The sequence below is a fragment of the Pelobates fuscus genome, chromosome 6 (genome assembly GCF_036172605.1).
Source record: "Pelobates fuscus isolate aPelFus1 chromosome 6, aPelFus1.pri, whole genome shotgun sequence".
NCBI classification, from domain to species: Eukaryota; Metazoa; Chordata; class Amphibia; order Anura; family Pelobatidae; genus Pelobates; species Pelobates fuscus.
The window spans coordinates 256,992,207-257,014,355 of record NC_086322.1 but is presented as its reverse complement, the minus strand read 5'-3'; the positions used below and the strand labels follow the sequence as shown (position 1 = coordinate 257,014,355).

At 41.5% G+C, this 22,149-nt stretch overlaps 1 protein-coding gene across 4 annotated transcripts in view; it reads right to left on the bottom strand.

The window, feature by feature from the left end:
• PRPSAP1 (phosphoribosyl pyrophosphate synthetase associated protein 1) overlaps positions 1–21,705 on the bottom strand; it is a 42,353-nt gene extending 20,648 nt beyond the window's left edge. For 2 of the 4 annotated variants that reach the window (XM_063459000.1, XM_063458998.1), the window contains exons 1-3: positions 15,150–16,596; positions 14,051–14,103; positions 13,867–13,933 (exon numbers count right to left, since the gene is read on the bottom strand). In XM_063459000.1, the coding sequence (XP_063315070.1) occupies positions 13,867–13,933; positions 14,051–14,103; positions 15,150–15,313 (284 nt within the window). In that variant the 5' untranslated portion in view covers positions 15,314–16,596. Of the gene's footprint in view, positions 1–13,866; positions 13,934–14,050; positions 14,104–15,149; positions 16,597–21,630 lie in introns of those variants that run through there. The other 2 variants (XM_063458999.1, XM_063459001.1) reach the window with 2 other exon arrangements.
• Positions 21,706–22,149: the final 444 nt, after the last annotated feature.

The window sequence follows — 22,149 nt, the reverse complement described above, 5'->3', positions numbered from 1 at the left end:
GAGTTGGTCCCATCAGACCATACAGCCCAATTCTGACGAATGTGGCTCTGCAAGCCTCTTGAAAAGGAGATTCTGAATAAGATGATAGCAGAATGTCCACATCCAACAATACCTGACAAGATGGCACTCACGCCTGAATTTGATCCTCTCCTGATCACCTTTCTAAGCAAGTCGGGTAAAGACCCCCTGCAAAGGCCTTGAACCGGGTCTATAAGCAGTTCAGAACAAGTTGCTTGACATCGCTGGCCCCATTATACAAATCTTTATTCTCGCTGATGAAGCTCTAAAGACGGTACCTTGGTTCTACATTTGGTACGAAAATAGGCACAGAGGGCCTTATTTTTACTTGGCAATGCTAATGTAGCCATTTCAACTGAACGACACAAGGATGTCATAAAAGATTGACGCAAAATTGGCAGATTTGAGTTCTAAAGAACTCGGTCAAAAGGCTAATGGCCTATTGTTTGGTGATCAACTCATGAAAGACCTCAACAAACATGTTTCTGTTTTCACCTCTCTTAATAAAGATCAAACATGCCTGCGCAGAGTGATCCGCTCTCATTTTTCTGGCAGGGCCAGTTGCCATAGAGGCAGAGCTACCGGTAGGACTGCCTTCACAGGCTATAGTGAACCTGAACCTTGGAACTCTGATTATACCCGCCCATATGACAGACAACTCTTCACAAACAGAGGATCGATCAGAGGATGTGGTTCTTTACACCTCTGTTTTTTATCCTTACTTTCCAGATAGACCTTCTCTTTGTGTTGTTTGTTGCTTACAGCGATACTTATCTCCCCTCTTCAGGCTCCATCGGGACCTCTGTTTGTATCTTATATTCGTTCTTATAACCTTGTGTCCTGTCCCACGATTGTTCGTTGGATTAGATGGCTTCTTTGTCTTGCGGGCGTTGAAGCTTCTTTTGGTGCCCATTTTGTGCGGGGCGTGGCTGCATCCTCCGCCTTGGTCACCAGGGGTCTTTTTATCTTCCGCTGATTGGTCACGAGAATCCACTTTCCGTACCTTCTATTTCCTACCTGCATCTCATGCTTTTTCCCCCCATTTACTCTCCAGGCGTTAAAACAGCAAATATGAAGCCTCCTAAATTTTATTAAAGACAGCAGGCGAAAATTTTCCCACTCATTGGCTTTTTAAATCTTTCTATGTCCCACCCCTTTATTTCATCCACTTGGAAATATTCAGGTATGGTCTTAAATGCCTTTTACTTGCCTCGTATATTATTATTTGATCATAGTTTTATTGAACTGTGTTTAGATTACTCTAGTGTTCATAATATATGTATATTGTATTGCATAATTATTGACACATGACTTGTCACATTAATGTTTGTTTCTGTATGACTGACAGTCATATCACACCATACTTTCACAAACTTTTTTTCGTTCTAGTGTGAAGTTTCTTCTTGTCCTTCACGGCATCCTTGATTCGTCTCTTCATTGGACTGTCTCATTTACTTGGTTGACTACGCTTTGTGTTTTGCAGACTATTTTCTGGTTTACATGGTTGACTTCAAGTTTCGGCTGCATCAAGAAAGAGGAGTTGGGAGAAGTCTCATAGCCACATGTTACTGTCTGGATGTCTTCTGATTGGTTGATTTTGTTTTCAATTGTTTAACTGTTTCTTTGCTGCTGGGAGGATTCAGTAAAGAAAGTAAAGCAAATATTCGCCTCCTGTCTTTAATAAAATTTAGATTATTCGTCACTGAAGCTAGAATAATCCCCAATTCAAAGTGAATTTCAAATGCAAGGCCAAAATTGCCAAATTTTATGGACTTGGAGATTTTTCTAACAAGCCTGTTTTGGTCTAATTTTTTTTTTTTTTAATTTACTTTGAATTCTGGGCAGTTATCACTTTTGGGGGTAACCCTGTTGGAGTTAGTGTTAGACATAAAGTAATCGAATTTTCCCCCAAAGAATTTGAAGTTAGCTTTTAAACATAAAAAGGCACTATAAGAAATCTAAACATTAAAGGGACACCTTGTTGCCCAAATACAAAATTTATAAAGATCACTGTTTAGTAGATCCTTTTTTAAGTTGGGAGTATATCTAAAATAAGCTTGCAAAAGTTTCAGAACTCTTGTCTGCTGCCTTTGCCAGCCATCTATTTCTAACCTCGCCCACACTTTATTTGGCTGTCCAATCACAGACTTCCCAATGCAGTTCAATGTAAGGCATGTGCTCTGGGCAAATGCTGCCTCTTGAGTTTAACTCCACCAAGGTAAACAACTAAGAAGTAACAAGACTTGCTGTCTGCTTGAAAGACATGGGGTGTAACAAGGTTAATTTATAATTGACACATTTAACACACTTAGTTTACACTTAAAGGGACACTGTAGGCACCCAGACCACTTCTGCCCATTGGAGTGGTCTGGGTGCCAACTCCCACTACCCTTAACCCTGCAAGTGTAATTATTGCAGTTTTTTATAAACTGCAATAATTACCTTGCAGGGTTAAGTCCTCCCCTAGTGGCAGTCTATTAGACAGCCACTAGAGGGAACTTCCTGCTCTATAGCACAGGTTTTCTGTGCTAGAGCGTCGCTGGACGTCCTCACGCTGTGTGAGGACCTCCAGCGTCGCTCAATTCCCCATAGGAAAGTATTGAAAATAATTTTCAATGCTTTCCTATGGGGTGCACTAATGCGCATGCACGGCATTGCCGCGCATTAGGTCTCCTCGGCCGGTGGGCGGGATCAGTCTCGCCCACTGGCCGACGTAGGCAGAAGGTGGAGCGGCGGGGGAGGAGCAGGCAGCGACGTGGGACATGTCGCTGCCTCAGGTAAGTCACTGAAGGGGTTTTCACCCCTTCAGCAACCGGGGATTGGGGGGTCGGAGGGAGAGGAATCCTGCAGTGCCAGGAAAACGGATTGTTTTCCTGGCACTGGAGATTCCCTTTAAAGCTTTTCAGCAAGCAAAAGTGCTTTAGGGGTCTGGAGTGTCCCTTTAACAGTTAGGGCAAAAGCTTCTATTATGCTGCATTAAAGAAGCCCTATAGGGTCAGGTACACAAACATGTATTCCTGACCCTATAGGGTTAAAACCACCATCTAGCCCCCCTGGAGACCCCTTGCCTCTCTAAACATAGTAAAATCTTACTTGTATTCAAGTCTGGAGCTGTATGCTTTGTCCCGGTTTCCTTTAGACCTGCCCACTGCAGCAGAAGTGGTAGCCTGATCCAATCACAATGCTTCCCCATAGGATTGGCTGAGACTGACAAGGAGGCAGATTGGGGCAGAGCCAGCACAATTCAGACACAGCCTTGGCCAATCAGCATCTCCTCATAGAGATGAATTGAATCAATGAATCTCTATGAGGAAAGTTCAGTGTCTGCATGCAGAGGGAGGAGATACTGAATGTTTGGATGCATTTTAGGCAACCATGACCCAGGAAGGATCTCTAACATCTATCTAAGGAGTGGCCAGTGAAGTTATCACTAGGCTGTAATGTAAACACTACATTGTATCTGAAACAAGCAGTGTTTACAGCAAAAAGCCTGACGGTAATGATTCTACTCACCAGAACAAAAGCAACTAGAAAAGCTAAAATGTTTGGGGAAATTGTGTGAAGTGTTCTTGCCTCCACCAGTAGTCTACAACTGGAGTGGGCGGAGTAATGTTATTATTTATAAAGCACATTTAATTGCAACGTTGTTGCCCAAAGTGCTTCACAGTTACATTAAAACATACATTTATAAAAACATTAGCAGGTGTACAAAAGGCCCTGTCTATGACATCACTTGCTGCTCCAGCCTGGCACAGGTCAGAGTTTTTTGGCGGTTGCCATCTTCAAACGGTCGTATTTTAAAAACTATACATCCTACAGCGAAGAGCTTTATAATGTGAGAATCACAGGACCCAGACCTGCATGTTAATGCATAGTATGTCTTTGAAGTATTAAGAATGAAGGCACAGTCGCAGTTTACAAATTGCCCTTCAAGTTTGAGCTGGCTAGAGTGAAGTTTCAATGAATGTCAATGGACGGCGTGAGTTGCAAACAAATGTTCATATTGTGAAAACTATCAGGACTATGGCTTAGCCGTGGACATTTTTAGTGGCAGCAGGGACAGCTGAACGATTTGATATAAGATTTGTGTAGGTGGGCTTGAAAATGAGGGAGTGGTGGCAGTTTAGAAATCATTTCCTGATTTTTCAGCTTTTGCCAGCTCCCACTCTAGCTTTGAACATTTTGCCATTCATTCCTATGGGACCAATTTTGCCACAAGAACGACGATATTCCGTGAACCATTCGGCGAAACGTTCCACAAAGTAATAGCAATCGGAAACAATCCGCGCGTTTCGGTTTATTACTGTGTATGTAGTGTAAAAACTGTGGGTGGAGTTAGGGTGGTAAATTTGGCTATAATAAGAATAAGAATAATCTATATGAGATAACATTACGTGGTCTTGCTATGCAAGCTGTAGTTGTTCTGGTGACTATAGTGTCCCTTTAATATCTTCTAAAGAATGAAGGCCAACTGAGTCTGTGTCTATCTCTGGCCGTGAAGCATTCAATAGTAAGCTGTACAGAGCACAGCACACAATAAAAGGACGCTCCAGCACCAATAAAACATTAATCAGTTTGATGGGTTTTGACCATTTTGGTCTTTTTTGCATCCTCAAATTTGATTTGTTTTTGCACACAAAAAACACAAGTTTTGCAGAATGCTGCACCATAAGCCTGCCACGGCCACACCCACTCATATCAGAAAAATACTTCCTTATCAAGTGTATGTACACAGCATAGCCACGAATAGTACTGAGTGATCTGAACTACAAATCAACTGAAGCATTCACAAAGCATTAAAGTTGTGTTGGTTAACAGAAAATCCCTTAGCTTAAATCATATAAAAAAAAAAAAAAATAAAGATTTGCACATGCATAAATGACAACTAGCTATGGCTTTTATGAACAAATGACAAAGTTTGTGGTACTTTTTTTTTTTTATATATAAAACTTTCCCTAAAAAGCTGACATCTTAAATACAAGACTTAAACTCCTGTTAAGGAAGAAATTATACTTAAAGCAGCTTTGTCACTTTGCAGGTTTCACTTTTATAATTAATTTATTATTGTTTTTTTTTTTTTTTAGCTCTTTCCAGGTATGTTTGGAATGGGGAATTTTTTTTTTCCCCCTACGAAATGTTCTACTTTAACGGCCAATTATGTTTTTAGGAATAGTTGCATAAACACTCACAAAGAGAATTTGGGAGTTGTCGAAATGCAGAGAATATGGGACAGCTAACATTATATAAAAAGAGCGGATCACACACACACACCTTGAATCTACCACTGGGCAAAGCATGTAGCTTATTTAAAAGGACTTTATAAACAGAAAACAATTATTTATATACAATTATTTACATATTTTCTGAGTGATATGCAGACTATTCCCCTGTGTTTCCATTACCTCGTACTAGCACTTAAATGGTCAGCAGGACATTTAACCTGAGTGGATTTATTTCTGCGCTCCTGATTTGTCCTATAGGGTTACACCTCCTACCTGTTATGTAGACACTATTTTCTCCTATTTAGAGACCCTTTGGTGGATATAGTGGCTCAACTTTTTAGTTCTAATAAAGGTTTTTCATTTTTGGTTTTGCTGCTATCCTATGTTAAGTTGTACTTCTTCCCATACACCCCCTCCGAGGGGTGGAGCAGATGTCTGGCATACTGTTCTCTTACTCCATTTTTTCGTTTAATAGGACACCCCATATTTTGTGACATTATCAAGTGCGAGGCCTGCACGATTAGCAAAAGGGTTATGGCTTTAATTGCATCTCAAGGTCACAGTACTTGTGTGCCATACTAAAGATAATAATGTCAGATCTAATCCCCAGTCAATGACAGCTGTGCATAGCAGAGGGATGAGGCCAATACTAGGATTCTTATCTATACATCCTGCTGTATTCTCTGTCTTCACATAAACGCGGTGAAGTCACAGGGAGCCATTCAGCAGAGGCAGCACAGCAAAATAGAATACAGTTACTCTTGCCAAGTAAACCAAAGCTATTCACAGGAGACGGCTGAAATGTCTACAAGGTCAGAAGTTTTACAACTGGAAAGAAAATGACTGAAACATAAGAGGTTCAGAACAACAGCCCTAGAAAGGCAACATTCCAGTGGTTACACAACTTGCCTCAGTCCTGAAGGAATGCCATCATTTTATACAGTAACAATTGCCATTACGGAGTCAAGAAGGAATTTTCTTTCCCCCTTTTTGTGGCATAATTGGTAATGCCTACAACTGTTTTGTTTTGCCTTCTTTTGGATCAACAGCATAAAAGAATGGGCTTTCACGGATGAACTTGACTGACTTTAGTCTTTTATCAACCTCGCAGTTTAAAATTTTGTTGACTAACAATTTTAGTTGAGATTTATTAGACTAAAAATAGACTAAAACAAAATCAATTCAGATGACTAAAATACGACCAAAACAGCATTTTAGTCAAAAGACTAGGACTATAACTTAATTGAAATTTGCTGCCAAAACGAACACTGCACAGAGAGGCTGTGGAAGGAGCAAAAGAGACATACCAAGGCTTGGGAGAAATGCACCTATAGGGGCTAGGAGGACACAAAGAGACACAGAGGGGCTGGGGAAAGGGCAAAAGAGACAGATAGAGGCTTTAACTAAACCCATTAGATTTTAGTTGTGTCGACTAAAATCTACTGAAGATTTAGTCGACTAAAACTACAACTAAATTGAAATTTGCCGCCAAAATTAACACTGCAACCTAGACAGCTATGTAACGAGAGATAATCCTTTTAGAAATTAATACACCCATTAGTTTCTGTTAAGGACAAAATTAACAGTGTTACTCATTAGCGAGAATTCGAAATGAGCATCAAATTTAAGTCTAAAATAGCCAAACAGGAAGCATAGCTGACTTGGAGAATTATTTACAGTTGTTACCTTGAACTTAAATTTGAAATTCACTTTGAATGCTCACATTAGTGTATAATATGTAGTGTAACCAATATTTTTAAAGGAATTTTTTTATTTATTTAAAAGGGACACTACATCCAGACAACCACTTTCTCGCCATCTTACCCTAAAGAAGTTTAAACGTTTTTAAAATGGCTTAACAAGTTCTGTGCGGTCATGCCTCCTGACTCGTCTCCTCGGCTGCTACTTGGTGTAACGAAAATATACCCCAACACGCAGGATTCAACTCAACAGAAGACAACACAGAGGGGAGATACGTCTACCGGACCTCAGAATGCCCTAACTCGGACATATATGAGAGGAGTAGAGAGTCAGGAGCGATCCGAGGTCAAGGGCACAAAGAGACAGCGTAAACTAGGACTAGCCGGGGTCTGTTACACAGTAAACAGCAAGCCGGCAAACAGAACAGATAAGGATAAAGAGATAACGTAGTCAGAAACAAAGCCAAGGTCAAGTACGAAGGAACACAACTGAACACAACAAGCGCTAAAGGGAACTGTAACAGAAACCACGATAGGGCAAGGAACTAAGAGAAAAAGGTGAGTATATTTACCTTAACTTCTATTTTGATTGGCCCCTGTCACATCCACGCCCCCAAAAGGTAAGTGCATGGGGAGTGTGGCATGACAGGGACCAATGGGAGGCCTTTGCCAATTTAGGCTCCCACTGTCCCTTTAAGAGCGCGCCCGAGACCCGCGGCGCGCTCTTAGAGTCAGACGGGACACGTGACCACTTCTCGCGGTCACTGCCCGCCTTTCTGTTGCCGCCGTCTGATGAGCCACGCGCGGCTCGAGCAGCAGCAGGACCCCGGCCGGCCCCTGGAATGGGTAAGTACCACTACAGTACTCCCCCTTGAGTACACGCCCTCCGGACGGGGAGGGCCAGGCCTGGCAGGAAAACAAGAATGGAAAGAACGCACAAGGCGAGGAGCGTGAACAGCGTCAGCGGAAATCCAACTGTGCTCCTCAGGCCCATAGCCCTTCCAATGCACCAGGTACTGAAGTCGACCTCTAAGGAAACGAGAGTCAAGAACGGCAGAAACTTCAAACTCCTCATGACCCTCCACAGAGACAGGAGGGGGAGGTGGAGTATGCCGGGTATAGCGGTTGCGTACGTAAGGCTTCAACAATGAAGTGTGAAAGACATTAGAAATACGCAGATTCTTAGGAAGACCCAAGGCATACGAAACAGGATTAACCTTATGCAAAATACGATAAGGACCAATAAAGCGGGGAGCCAAATTTCATAGAAGGCACCCAGAGGCGAATATTTCGCGTGGAAAGCAAAACCCTGTCCCCCACGACATAAGAAGGAGCCGCCCTGCGATGCTTGTCAGCCTGCACCTTCTGGCGAGCAGCGGAATCCTCCAAAGAACGCTGAATCTGTTCCCAAGTGTGCCAAATGCTCATCCAGAACTGGCATGCCCTGTGAGGAGAAAGCAGCCGGAAGAACAACGGGATGCTGGCCATAGACAACGTAAAAAGGACTTTTGCCGGAAGAATCACGAGTAGCGATATTCCGAGCAAACTCAGCCCAAGGAAGAAAGTCAGCCCAATTGTTCTGATGGTGGGATACGAAACAACGAAGCTACTGCTCCAGAGATTGATTGGCACGTTCAGCAGCTCCATTAGACTGGGGGTGGTAAGCGGAAGAAAAAGAGAGTAATACCCATTTCCGTACAAAAGGCTTTCCAGAACCTGGAAATAAATTGGCTACCCCTATCGGACACAATAGATAATTTGTAAGTAAGTACAGCACGGATGTGGTTAAAAGGATTATCATTGAAAAATAAGTTATACGTCAATGCACTTTCCAACATATTAAAGAAATTACAATCTACTGCCATGTTAACTGCTCATCAGAAGCTGTTAAACAGATGAAGAAATGTCTACTGTTACTGCAAAGAGCACACGTAAGAATAAGCATCTTTCGGATCAATGCCATATAATCCTCCCTGATCAAAATCTGTATGCCTGAAGAAATAGATTGTAGAATGGGTTTCTTAAAGATGAATTTGTTCTGTTTTTCGAAACCAAGAATGGAACAGTATGGGGATAACCCATATGGTTTCCTTAGCAGAAATAAGTCCCTAAGCAATGTTTTTGTCTAGGTAATTATTTTATGACATTCTTAAACAGGGTTTTCAACATTTCCCTTTTGAGGCACATGAAATGAGGAAATTGCAAAACAAAGGCACCTTTGCAGAGGAAGACTAAAAACATGCACACTGTATCAGAACCGCTTAGATTTATCAGCTCTCTCTCTCTCTCTCTTTACAGTCAGAGCTATATTCCCCAAAAGACGGGCCTACCCCCTGCCCCTAGTTCCAGATACATCCTCCCATGATCCCCAAGAAAACAAAGGCTTGTCTGAACTGTAGCAGGCACAGTTTTACTGACAATTACCCCACAGACCCAAAGTCCAGGCATGAATAGAAAAGCTTCAGTGTATTCACATATATGCAAGATGTAACTGAGGACATCAGTGACTGGCACAGTCTGCTTTATAAGGGGTATTTTAGCTTTTTTTTGTTTTTATGGACACCTGTTTATATTTGAATTCTGTAGCATCTTTTTGAAGTAGCCTATTCTGTGAGTATTTTATCCTATTCATTTCACATGCCTTTAGATTTGATTTTGGTCTACATTACTGCATTATTTTAAGTTTTACAACTGCAATTTATAAGCAGATTGTAAGTAAAATGTTTGCATTTTCTAAAGGAGCTAAAATTATAATTAAAATGTATACATATTAAGAGACAAGCTTTTGAGAGTTTCCTTTCTTCTTCATGTCAGAAGCTATACTTGTCAATAACCGAAGCTATACTTGTCAATAAATTACAATTAACATTTTTAATTTAAAGGGACACAATAGTCAGCATAACAACTTTTACTTAATGAAGAGGTTTTTGTGTATAGATCATGCCCCTGCAGTCTCACTGCTCAATTCTCTGTCATGTATGAGCTAAATCACTTTGTTTAGGCAGCTCTAGGCACACCTCCTTGCAGGTGAGCAACACAGCCTTCATAAACACTTCCTGTAAAGAGAAATTTCATGTTTACAATACCTTTATTGTAAATTCTATTTAATATAGAATGTATTATATCCTACACTGTTAATGACCTTCTAGACCCTGCAGGAGCCTACTATATATGATTAAAGTTCAATTTATGTATTTTTACTACAATTTACTCGAGATAGGGGGCAAGCTACCGGTGACAATGTACCTGCTCACTGTTTACTGTTCAAGACATTTCAGAGTAGTCTGGGCAGATTCCTTCATGGGTAAACTGAAGGCCTATCTTAGGCTTGCCTGACATCACAAGTGTGGAAGATGCGGCCGATCCCTCACTATAATTCTCCATGAAGCCAGAGGACCAGGACAGAGCCCCGTTTCCTCCCTGCTGCCTGTGAGAGTTATCTTGGCAAATACCCTTGACCCTTTTAAACATCTGAGCAATGCATTGTCTGGCACACAGGCCTTCCCCGAAACCAGGCCTGCCATATGAAGCGTTAACTCAGCTGGACAAACTGTTTGCCAATATTTTGTTGAAATTAAGTCGCCAACAGTAGCTGTCTGAGTTAAAATGGCTGGGCCGGGGGCGGAGTCTGGCAGCCGATCCAAGCGGACGCAGGGTAGATGGACTCTGTGTCTACCCAGAGCAAATTAGCAATTTTCGGCCACCCAACCGCTGATAAAAATGCCCAAGCAACCCAGAACGACAATGGGAAGGAAGACCAAGAGGCCAAAACTGGACCGACCCAAACAGGGAGCCAGCATAAGGGACCTCTTCCACCAGGCACAAGGTGCATACGGCCCCAAGATGGCCGCCGACCTCGCGGATTTCTCTGACTCCTCGGGGGATTTCTACCCAGAGGAAGCCACCACTAGTTTACCTCCAGTGAGGCCCCAACAACCGGCACCAAACCCAGTGGCTGCAGAACCGGTGACGGCGACGCTGCTGAAAACTCTCTTGGGAGATTTACAGAAGACTCTCCACTCCAAGCAGATGTAGCACAGCTACACTCAGACCTCACAGGCCTGGTAGGCCGTATCGAAGCGGTTGAAATAACCTCCACGAGGCAAAAACAAGACATCTCAGAGCTCAGGCAGGAATTGCACGCTCTTAAGCAAAAGCAGGCCAGGACTGACCAACTCTTCGCGGCACTGGAAGATACCTAAAGATCTGCGGAATCACGGAAGATATACCTGCGTAGGAAATCCCACACCTCTTAAGGCGGCTTACGGGGGCCCTACTGTCGCCCAAACAAGCCAGGAACATCGGCTTTGAAGCAGCCTTCAGGATCCCGAAACCCCGGAGAGCACCTGAGACAGCCCCCCGAGACCTCGTAGTGAAGAACAGGAGTTCGGCCGACAAAATGGCGGTCCTCGCAGCCCTGAAGGGATCCGCCACCTTTAGCTTTGAATCTATGACTCTGTCCTTCTTCACGGACCTGTCAGGGGAAACTCTGCAGTGGCGTAGGTCCCTGCTACCTGTCACTAAGCTGCTCCGAGATAAACAGATCAACTACCGCTGGCGCACACCGCGCACACTGCATATTCAACACGATAACAAGGTATATCCCATCTCGGACATTAATGAAGCACCCGCCTTGCTGAGACAGCTGGGCCTGCCTGTGGAGGAGCTGCCGCCCATCGCTGCACTGGGACCAACTGCAATGGCACCAAGATGGGACCCAGCGAAGACAATCCCCTTTATCCCATGGGGACCAGAGAACCCCGAGTACGTGGCTGCCACCACATGAGGGCTGAGCACCCACACCGGGACACTCTCCACCGTTACAGGACACTGCACTACGGGACTGATACCCTGATTGGGCTTTCTTGTTTTGCCCCAACCTTACCATGCAACGCCAGCAAAGGAAGGCAACCCCGAAGCAGCATGAACAACCTGGCCTTAGGACTAGCCCCAAGGGCATCCATGAGGGACCAGTCGAGGAGGCTCCACACCCACCTTTTAATTGCTGGCCCCATGTCTTAATGTTTTTATTGTTTCTGTTATTTGTTACTAGCCTTTCCTTCTCTAAAAATGCTCATCTGCTCTTATTATTGTTATTATCGCCGCCTTAGACATGCAATGTTAGGCCTTATGGGGACCAATTTGGGACACTACTAACCTTGCATGTCCGAGAATGATACATGCTGGGCAGTCTCACTGCCTCGTTAATCCCCGCATTCACATGGCTCACCGACAAGCTCAGGACACAGGGAGCCCGCTCACTCCCTAGTCCCCACGCCCGCACCCCCCTCACCCCCCTCCCCAGGGTCACAGGGGACTTCAAACCACATGGCGGACCACAAGGCACTCAACATCCTCTCAAAGGAGCTACCCGCATAAGGCTCGCAGGCAGACCACACACACCTGACAAGCGGAATGCCGTGTCCACCATAGATGACTAGATAAGGCATACACCTATACACACGACATTACTCAGCCAACACATAGTCTACTCCATAGACCTACCTCAAAGTCTACTGCAGAATGTACCAAAACCACTGGATGGTCTTGCCCAAGAAAAGGCTCTGGGAGATTTCTGAAGAGTCCCAAGCTATTTAATTTATACTGGATCTCCGGGATGTCCAACACCTGTTGCCACATGCTTGGGACAAGAGCCTTAAGTGGAAGACCCCTAGTGCACAGTCCAACCCCATCAAGTGACAGCTCCCTTCCAAGACACTGATCTGGCTGTCAGGGGAGCTGGCTCAGTGGGCAATGCATTCAGACTCTTGCTGATGACGGGGACCATGTCTATTTGGGTCCTATTTTCCTAGCTTGGGAGTCAGATTTATACTTTGATTTCTGTGCACGTTATTATGCCTGTTACTTTAACATTTGCCTTCATTACACTCTGACAAGTCCTATTAATGTTTTAAAACTACTATTGCCGACATCCAATGATAAAATACCTTGCCCAATAAAATTAATAAATAAATGAAATGTGTGTTGTTAAAAAAACATAAGGCAAAAGGTGGCGACAGTGGAGACTTGCTTGTGCTACAAACTCAACAAATTTTCTTATGAGCTGTAAACCTCAGCCATGTCTGAGAACTTGCTGTGTTTACCAAGGAGTATCTGGGTATGGTAACAAATTGTGAAGCCTCCCAGGACAATGACTTCATAAATGGAACATTTTTGTGAATGGATCTTCCATCGAGGTACTCTCCCCTTCTGCTACATACACAAAGAAAATGGTGAGGCATGGTGGGTTATGGAAACAAAAAATATTCCTTGTGCATTCAATTCACATTCAGAAATACCCTAATTGCTTAAAGGGACACTACAGACCTCTAACAAACATAACACGTGCACTTTATTGCAGGTTTTTCTCAAGGCATATTTTGACTGAATAACTGAGTGGACAATAGGAATACTTTATTATCTAGTGTCAGACAGTTATTCACTATGTTTTGATTTTCTATTATTTTTTTATTTTTAGAACATTATTTTCTACTGTGTATATACCCTAAAGCACTTCTGCTTGCTGAAATGCTTTATGCATAAAGAATGTGTCCTTTTTTCACCCATCTTACAAAAGTGCAGATTTTAATAGTAATTGCCACTTTAATAAATTAACCTCATGACACCCCCTTGGTTGTCAGACAACCAGTTCTTTTACTTCCTAGTTTGATCAGCTCAAGAGTCAGCAACTGCACAGAGCACCTGCCTTGCAAAGTTTCTCACTGAGCTGCATTGGAAAGTCTGTGATTGGACAACCACTGAGAGTCTGTTCCTGGTTAAAAGGGGAGGGCTTGCAGTGCTGTTTTAGATATCCCCGCAATTTAAAAAAAAAAAAATGCATAATGAAATGCATGCACATTTTTATTGTGATTTATTTATTTTATACTACTTAATGAAAACCAGAAAGACTGGAGCTGGCAACTTACCTTGGGATAGTCTGTATTATGAAAATGTCCTGGCCACGGACTGATTCCTTAATTTCAACTCTGGTTTCTGAAAAAAGTAGATCACATGCAGGTGAAAAGAAAGTAAAACAAAAAAAAAAAAAAAAACACAGCTTCATAAATCCCACAAAGTGGAAGAGATCGAGAAATATTTTTTTCATCTCACCTCCATTAGTTTCTTGGTAAACAACAGCTTTTCCCAGTTCTACACCCAGTCGCCTGAAATAAAAAACAGAAAATATATATTTTTTGTGACAGTAAAAACCTTTACAACTATCCGGCCTGTCACTTTTCATGTCACAGGCTTTCCGATGCAGCTCAATGAAAAGTATTTTCAAGGCAGGTGCTCTGAGCAATTGCTGCCTCTTGAGTTTCGCTCCACTGAGCAAAACAAACCAGGAAGTAGTAGGATGGGTTGTCTGCTTGAAAGCCAGGGGGTGTAATTAGGTTAATTTATAAAATGCCAATTTCTTTTGAAATCTACACTTTCTGTAAAAATAAAGGAGAAGACACTCTTCACACAAAACATTTCAGTAAGTTAAAATGCTTTAGGGTCTGGAGTGTCCCTCTAAGGCAAGCTCAACTATCTTGACCATAAAAGTGGAGCAGCCTTATGCTTGAAGTTCCACCATTTGTACATAAGACAAATTAGTCCCCAGAAGAAATAGATTAGAAATTAAGAAAAGAAGAACAGACTATAAAAGAGGAAGAGAAAGGGAAACAATAAAAAAAAGATAAGTTTGAGGTGACAGAGTCACTGACACTTTAAAGTGGGTCTGTCACCTCCACCTCAAAAAAACAAGCACCATCAAGTGACAAATTAATCGCTAGTATATATCCCACGGTCTATATAAACGGAGTACAACTCCTTGGTACTGGGAAAGTTATATATAGTTATATATATATATATATATTACCAGAAATATAAAGAACAGGATGTGTGAGCAATTAGCTCCATGGTTCAACCACATATTATTCCTCTGCATATTTAGACGTAAAAATCTAGCTAACCTGGAGTCTTCCATCTGCATGTTTTGCAGATGGAAACAGTCATTTAAAGGACATTTAAAAAAAAATGTATGTCACCTGAATAAAATGTGTTATGCCAATACATTTTTTAATTGTTAGACACTATATGGACCCAGACCATTCTATCTCAATAACGTGGTCTTCGTTCCAACAAGAGTTTATTTTGCCCCCCACCTCCCTAAAAATTTTATCTTACTTCTATATTATAAACTTTTACCCCACTACCAGGCACTTACTCTGTGATTTTCTTGGCCAGTTCCATACACACTGCGCTGGAGTTAGCGGAAAAGACGCGGTACCCACATCTGGCCGAGTTCATGGTAATTGGACCATTTAGCCACTTTGGGGGCCGGGAGTAAGAGAAAACAGACTTGTGAGGCGTTAGCATCCTTCTTGGCATGATGAGGACTCCTGAAATACACTAATACAGCTCCCTCATCAACACAAAACCAGGACACACACAATCAATACTAAAAACAATAAAACGTTATTTAATTAGTAGCAACCCAAATTTGAATTGGGGGGTGGGGGGCATACATATAGTAAGATGATCAATTTGTGACAATACTGCAATAAACAAAATATGAAATCAGTATATAAATCACAGTAAAGTAATGTACAGCGTAAGAGCAATTTGGGTTTGACACTGAAGTTGGGATGGCTTGGAGACATCTGAAGGGTAGGGTGTTCCAATAATAGGGAGCAGAAAGGAGAACACGTTTAGTCAAAACTGAGCAAAGGAATTTACGAGAAGCAAAAATACATTAGTTATGGACAACGGAGTGATGAGTATAGTTTTGAGAAGCAGATAAACTAGTGGTGAGTTGCAGTTGTCCGTGTTGTACTAAAGTGCATCCTGAAAGTGAACCTGGGCCGTTAGGCCTATACAGGTATGCGATCTCAGCCAATGAGTGTGGTCCTAGATTGGTCTAATAGAGAGTTCCGCCTTCTACTGTAGTAATAGACAGACTGAGTATGTTGTAAAACTGTAAAAAAAAAACAGTTGGATATATTACACTAGGCCGGCGCCAGGGCACTCCTGATACCATAACCACTACAGCAGGCTGGAGTGATTATGTTGCTTGGAGTATTCCTTTAAGCTATATTAATGGGTATACTGTTCATATGAAATTAGCATTGTGTACATTAAGAATTTCTGGTAAACCAGTCTCACTGTTCAAATAAAAACAAACAAAAACTTCAAGGATGGAGAGAAACAAAGGACTGTTGAATCGAATCACAGTCTTATGAGAAGCTTTGAAGTCAGGTTGAATTTTTCGAATGCCACAACTACTGCACCCTGGAACTATTATACACATACCAAGAAATAACACCGCTTCATGGAAATATTGTTCGGCTAGAGTAATCTCACAAAATGTAGGCACTCCAACGCCACAAACTAAACTTTTCGCTACAGTACAAACTTTCTATGAGGTATGGGTAGCATCATGATCCAAAGAAACAATAAACTCATTCTTATCCGTTACACACAGGTTTACAGCTGAATAAACTAAAAACAGAGGTAAACACTGCATTTTAGTAACATGCTGTCAATTGTGCTATTGCATCACTAAAGGTTTCAATTTCAAAAGAATATCACTAAACTTTATTGAATCAAATCCAAATGGCAAAATGCAGGCAAAAAAGATCGGACATGGGAAAACCTCAGCTGTAGTCTTAAACAGAAAAAAATTTCTCTTTCACCTCAAACTTACCTCTCTCCTATTGTTTTCTCTCCTCTTTCTGATCTATTTCTCTTAAAAAAACAAGACAAAGTACAGACTACTTTGTCTTATGTATTTTTCCTATGCTTGACAATTATGACAAAATGGTGGAGCTCAAGGCTTAAAGGGACACTTAATGAAGTTATAGTGCCCGCAGTCCTGTCCCCTTGTCCTTCCCTCCAAAACCCCAAGTTAAGCTAATTAGAAGCTTTGGAAGCGCAGTTTCAAGCCACGCCTCCAAGCACTATGGGAATGAGATCCAGAAATCGTACTTCTCGACTCTCATACTGTGACGTTGTGTCCATGCGCAGTCACGGTCGGCCATAGAGAATCATTTAATACATTTTCTCTGTCAAAGAATTGTAGGCGCATCATGGTGAGCGCCGCGCATGTGCCTACGTGCCCCAATGTTCCTATATTAGAAACATTGGATTGGCCAGTCATCTTGGAGGCACACAATGGACAGTAACAGAACATACCAAAAAAAATGAAAAATGAATACTGTATTTTGTTAAAAGTATCTGAAAATCCCACCAAAAATCAACCCTGTTTTGAAGAAAGATTAGAACCAATACTAATAGGTACAACACAAGCCTAAGGGTTGTGTTCACTTTGCTGTGTAGAAGTAGTTAGACATAATAGTAATGTGTTATGCAGGTTTGTGGAACTGCTGAGTTCCATAAATACCTTCATACGGCATAAGTAAAAGTCTTAACCAGAAACGCAAGAAGAACAAAGGTGATATGATCGGAGCTTTCTTTACATAAGAATTCATCCTCCCAAGTGCAGCTATTCTCTCTAAGGCCTATCCACTAAATCAGCGTTTCCCTGCAGGTCTAAGAAAAATCCTCTGTCTCGAGAAAGTAATTTCTACTATTATTTTGAAATGTGAAATTGAAACGTGAAAACACTGATATTTAACTTAATCCCATAAGAAATTTTTAAAATAAATAATGTTAGTATTGTGTATGTAAGGAGGAGTGTATGAAATATTAATTTACGACCAGTTTTAAAAACAGAAGTTGATTGGCGTAACGTAAAAGGGATATTTTACTGCCCAAATATAAAATAAATAAAAATCACTGTTTAGTAGATATACACCACAAATAGAAAACATGCAAGCATTTAATTCTGATTTTTTTCCCCTTCATTGGGGATATATCTAAAATCAGCTTGCAAAAACTGCACTTCTCTTGTCTACTGCCTTTATAAACCCTCCTCTTCTAGCCCCGCCCAAACTTTCTGTGGCTGTCCAATCACAGACATCCCAATGCAGCTCAATGGGAAATCTTGCAAGGCAGATGCTCTGGGCAATTAATGCCTCGAGTTATTTGCAAATATGCTAACCAAACCAGGAAGTAACAGGAGCTGTTGCCTGCTTGAACGCCAAAGGGGGTGTATCCAGTATAATTTATAAAAGTGTCAATTTCTATTGAAATTTGCTTTTTTTTTTTATATTCAAGTTCTTTAGGAGTTTGGAGTGTCCTTTAAAGTTTTCCAAGCCGGTTCATATGTTACCACAAATTACTGTTTAGTATACTGGTGCAAATATTTATTTCAGTCAGTTTGTCCAGTCGGTGTTTAATACACACCAAACCAAACTAATTCACCCAGGACATTTCTGTAGAGTCTTATTCAATAAATAAGACACCACATGTAATTTCCAGAGAGCCCACTATCCATCAAATAGTGTCAAATAGTTCCAAAACAGTTCAACGGTGAACTGACGAACAGCATCAGGGGAGTCCAGACACTAGTCACATCAGTGAAATGTAGTTATGGTGCTTACAGCGTCGTTTTAAACACACAAAGAATTTCCACAAGTTTGTTCGTACTAGCAGGGAGGTAGAGCTATTTATATATAACAAATGCAAAAGACTACATAAAGTTCAACTGGGTCTAATTTTACCATCAATTCCCAGGTCTTGTATGACTAACACAAACCTTTGTATTACTTAAGAAAAAAATCAATGAAGGCTGAATTTAAACAAAATGTTACACAAACACAGTGCAGACCTTGACCGTGTGCAATTCGATACAGATAACATTTAAATAAACTATACAAATCAAGAAGACAATATCAAAACTATAAAACACCACAGAATGAATGGATGCAGGCAAACAACTATAAGTGCTGATAACGGTGATAGAAAAATATAAATAAAAGAAGGTGTTGGGCTTTTGCTGCTCCCATAAATAGTAATTTGGGATATTACAGCCCCATACCTCCCTGCTACCCTGGATCTCTCAGGAACTTCTTGATTTTTGAATTTGTGAAGCAATGATTTTTGAATTTGTGAAGCAATGATTTTTATTGCAGGGTTAAACATACTACCGCCCCCCCCCCCCCTTATGCAGTTACTAAATAACATTCGGTCATGTGACTGCAACCCCCATCGAAAACAGCGATTACTGGCATTTTTAAAATGCCAACATATGCCACAGCACTGTACAAATAGGTGTGGGGGTGAATACATTACAATATGCAGACTACTAAATGGTAAAGAGCGCCCTGCCCATTAACTGAGCTATAGCCATTGAAGCTCATTTAATCTCCAGTAACAAAGAACCTTGCAATGAATTCAATATGCTGTATAAATAGAATGAATACATCTACTCAACTTTTGTGCAGGTGTGGCAGGCCAATGTTCCCACCACCTGTTTAAAGTAAGAAATGATTAGATATTTGTTAGAAAGCTTTTGTGGAATTTCCCTATGCCACCTACTCCTGTTTTAACAGAAATCAAGTGTTTATAGAGGAGAGAAGACCAAGATACTGTTCAAATTACAAATTCAACCAACCCGATCATAGACAAAGACGTCTGTCAACACGGTCACAGCAAGATTACTGTTAATTTTCACATCAATGCTACCAGAAACACTAATTGCAGTGTGGGTACCTCACAAGTCAATCCAGCACTGAGTGAGATCAGCATGCATAAAGAGGCATTGGGTGGTCACAAACTGAACAGAGGAATTAGAGAGTAACAGTAAGGATGGGAGTCACGCATCGGCCAATAAGAGAGACATGATGATGAGACAACACACAAAAAAAGCTAGCTATAAGGGAAGTGGGAATTTAAATTAAGTTAGGTGAATGATACGTTATTGATTTAAAAAAAAAATCGTAAGACGTAAGAGCTCTGGTCAAGAAACAAAGGAGGCATGAGTGCAGGAGCTCTGGGTAAATAAACAAGGGGGAGGGACATGACACAGGAGCTCTGGGTAAATAAACAAGGGAGAGGGACATGACACAAGAGTTCTGGGTCAATAAACAAGGGGGGCACGACTTAGGAGCACTGGGTCAATAAAGAAGGAATGGCATGACACAGAAGCTCTGGGCCAAATATGGGGAGAGTGAGCACAAGAGTTTGGGGTCATTAAACAAGTGGGAGGGACATGACACAGGAGCACTGGGTCAATAAACAAGGAGGAGCCATAACGCAGGCGCTCTGGGTCAATAAACAAGGAGGGCATGACACAGGAGCTCTGGGTCAATAAACAAGGAGGGCATGACACGGGAGCTCTGGGTCAATAAACAAGGAGGGCATGACACAGGAGCTCTGGGTCAATAAACAAGGAGGGCATGACACAGGAGCTCTGGGTCAATAAACAAGGAGGGCATGACGCAAGAGCTCTGGGTCAATAAACAAGGAGGAGCATAAAGCAGGAGCTCTGGGTCAATAAACAAGGAAGGCTGTGAGCATGGGAACTCTGGGTTAATAAATAAGGAGGTGTGAGCACAGTAAATCAGGGTCCACAAACAAGGTGCTGCAAGGGCAGGTATTCTGGGGTGGGATATTAAATGGCAGGGAACCATAGCTCTGCGTGTTAGGTGGTTTATATAGCATGGCAAGCATTGACACTATAGAGAAAAAGATAAGAGGCCCCTCTGGTATGTCAGGTATTATAGCAGATGGCATAGGTGTATATATGGGGCCCCTGTGGTATGTCATGTAATATATCACATAGTACAGGTGTATATAAAGGGCCCCTATGACAAGTAATACAGCACATTGTACAGGTATGGTATGCCATGTAATATAGCACATTGTACAGGTGTGATACGCCATGTAATGTAGCACATTGTACAGGTGTGATATGCCATGTAATGTAGCACATTGTACAGGTATGATATGTCATGTAATGGACAGGAGTATGCATTCAGTATGGCACAATGTGTTGTGTTAGAGAATATAACACTATCAGGTGAACCATGTTAATATATATAATATAGAATGGGTAGGTCAATATATATATAATATAGAATGGGCAGGATAATATATATATATATATATATATAATATAGAATGGGCAGGATAATATATATATATAATATAGAATGGGTAGGATAATATATATATATAATATAGAATGGGCAGGTTAATATATATATATATATATATAATATAGAATGGGCAGGATAATATATATATATAATATAGAATGGGTAGGTTAATATATATATATATATATATATATATATATATATATATATATATATATATAAAATATAGAATGGGCAGGATAATATATATATACACTATATATAATATAGAATGGGTAGGATAATATATATATATATATATAATATAGAATGGGTAGGTTAATATATATATATATATATAATATAGAATGGGTAGGTTAATATATATATATATTATAGAATGGGTAGGTTAATATATATATATTATAGAATGGGTAGGTTAATATATATATTATAGAATGGGTAGGTTAATATATATATTATAGTATGGGTAGGTCAATATATATATTATAGAATGGTTAGGAGGGAGAGTGAGTCACTGGGTTATTGCAGGGAAGGGGAGAGTGGAGCAGACAGAGAGCTCCGTGTGAGCCGCACAATGAGCAGACAATGGGGGCAGGAAGCCGGACAGGGAGCACACAGAATGGGGGGGGGGGGTAGGCAGACAGTGCTGGGGGAGCGCTATAGCCGAGCTATGACAGAGGACCGGGCGCGCTGTCTACATACAGAATCCGCTCCGCCGTCAGCGATGTTTTCCTTTGAGTCTCTAGCGCTGCAAACTTCTCTCGACCCCGTACTGCGTGGCCACGTGACTCGCGCATGCGTGGATTGCCCCCACCGATCCCTAGGCGGCCATGTTAGCTCCTGGCTGCATTCCATGTTTCCACACGTGACGTACTGCTGTTTGCGATAAAGAGAGAGAGAGACTAGGGCAGGGCTGCTCAACAGGTAGATTCCCCAGATGTTGTAGAACTACAACTCCCATGCTGCTCTGTCGTTCTAAATGCATTCTAAAGGCATGCAAAGCATCATGGGAGTTGTAGTTCTGCAACATTTGGGGGTGGTCTACCTGTTGGGCCGACATTGATGCTTAGGGTCCAGTGGAAGGTGGGCAGATACAGGTGACTTATACTTACCTGAACCTGTGCTTTGAGGGGAGGGGGGTGGCGGAATTTTCTTCTGGCGGGTCCTCTTCAGAGCCAGAAGCCGACGTCACTGCTGTACTCTCACGCATGCATGAGACGA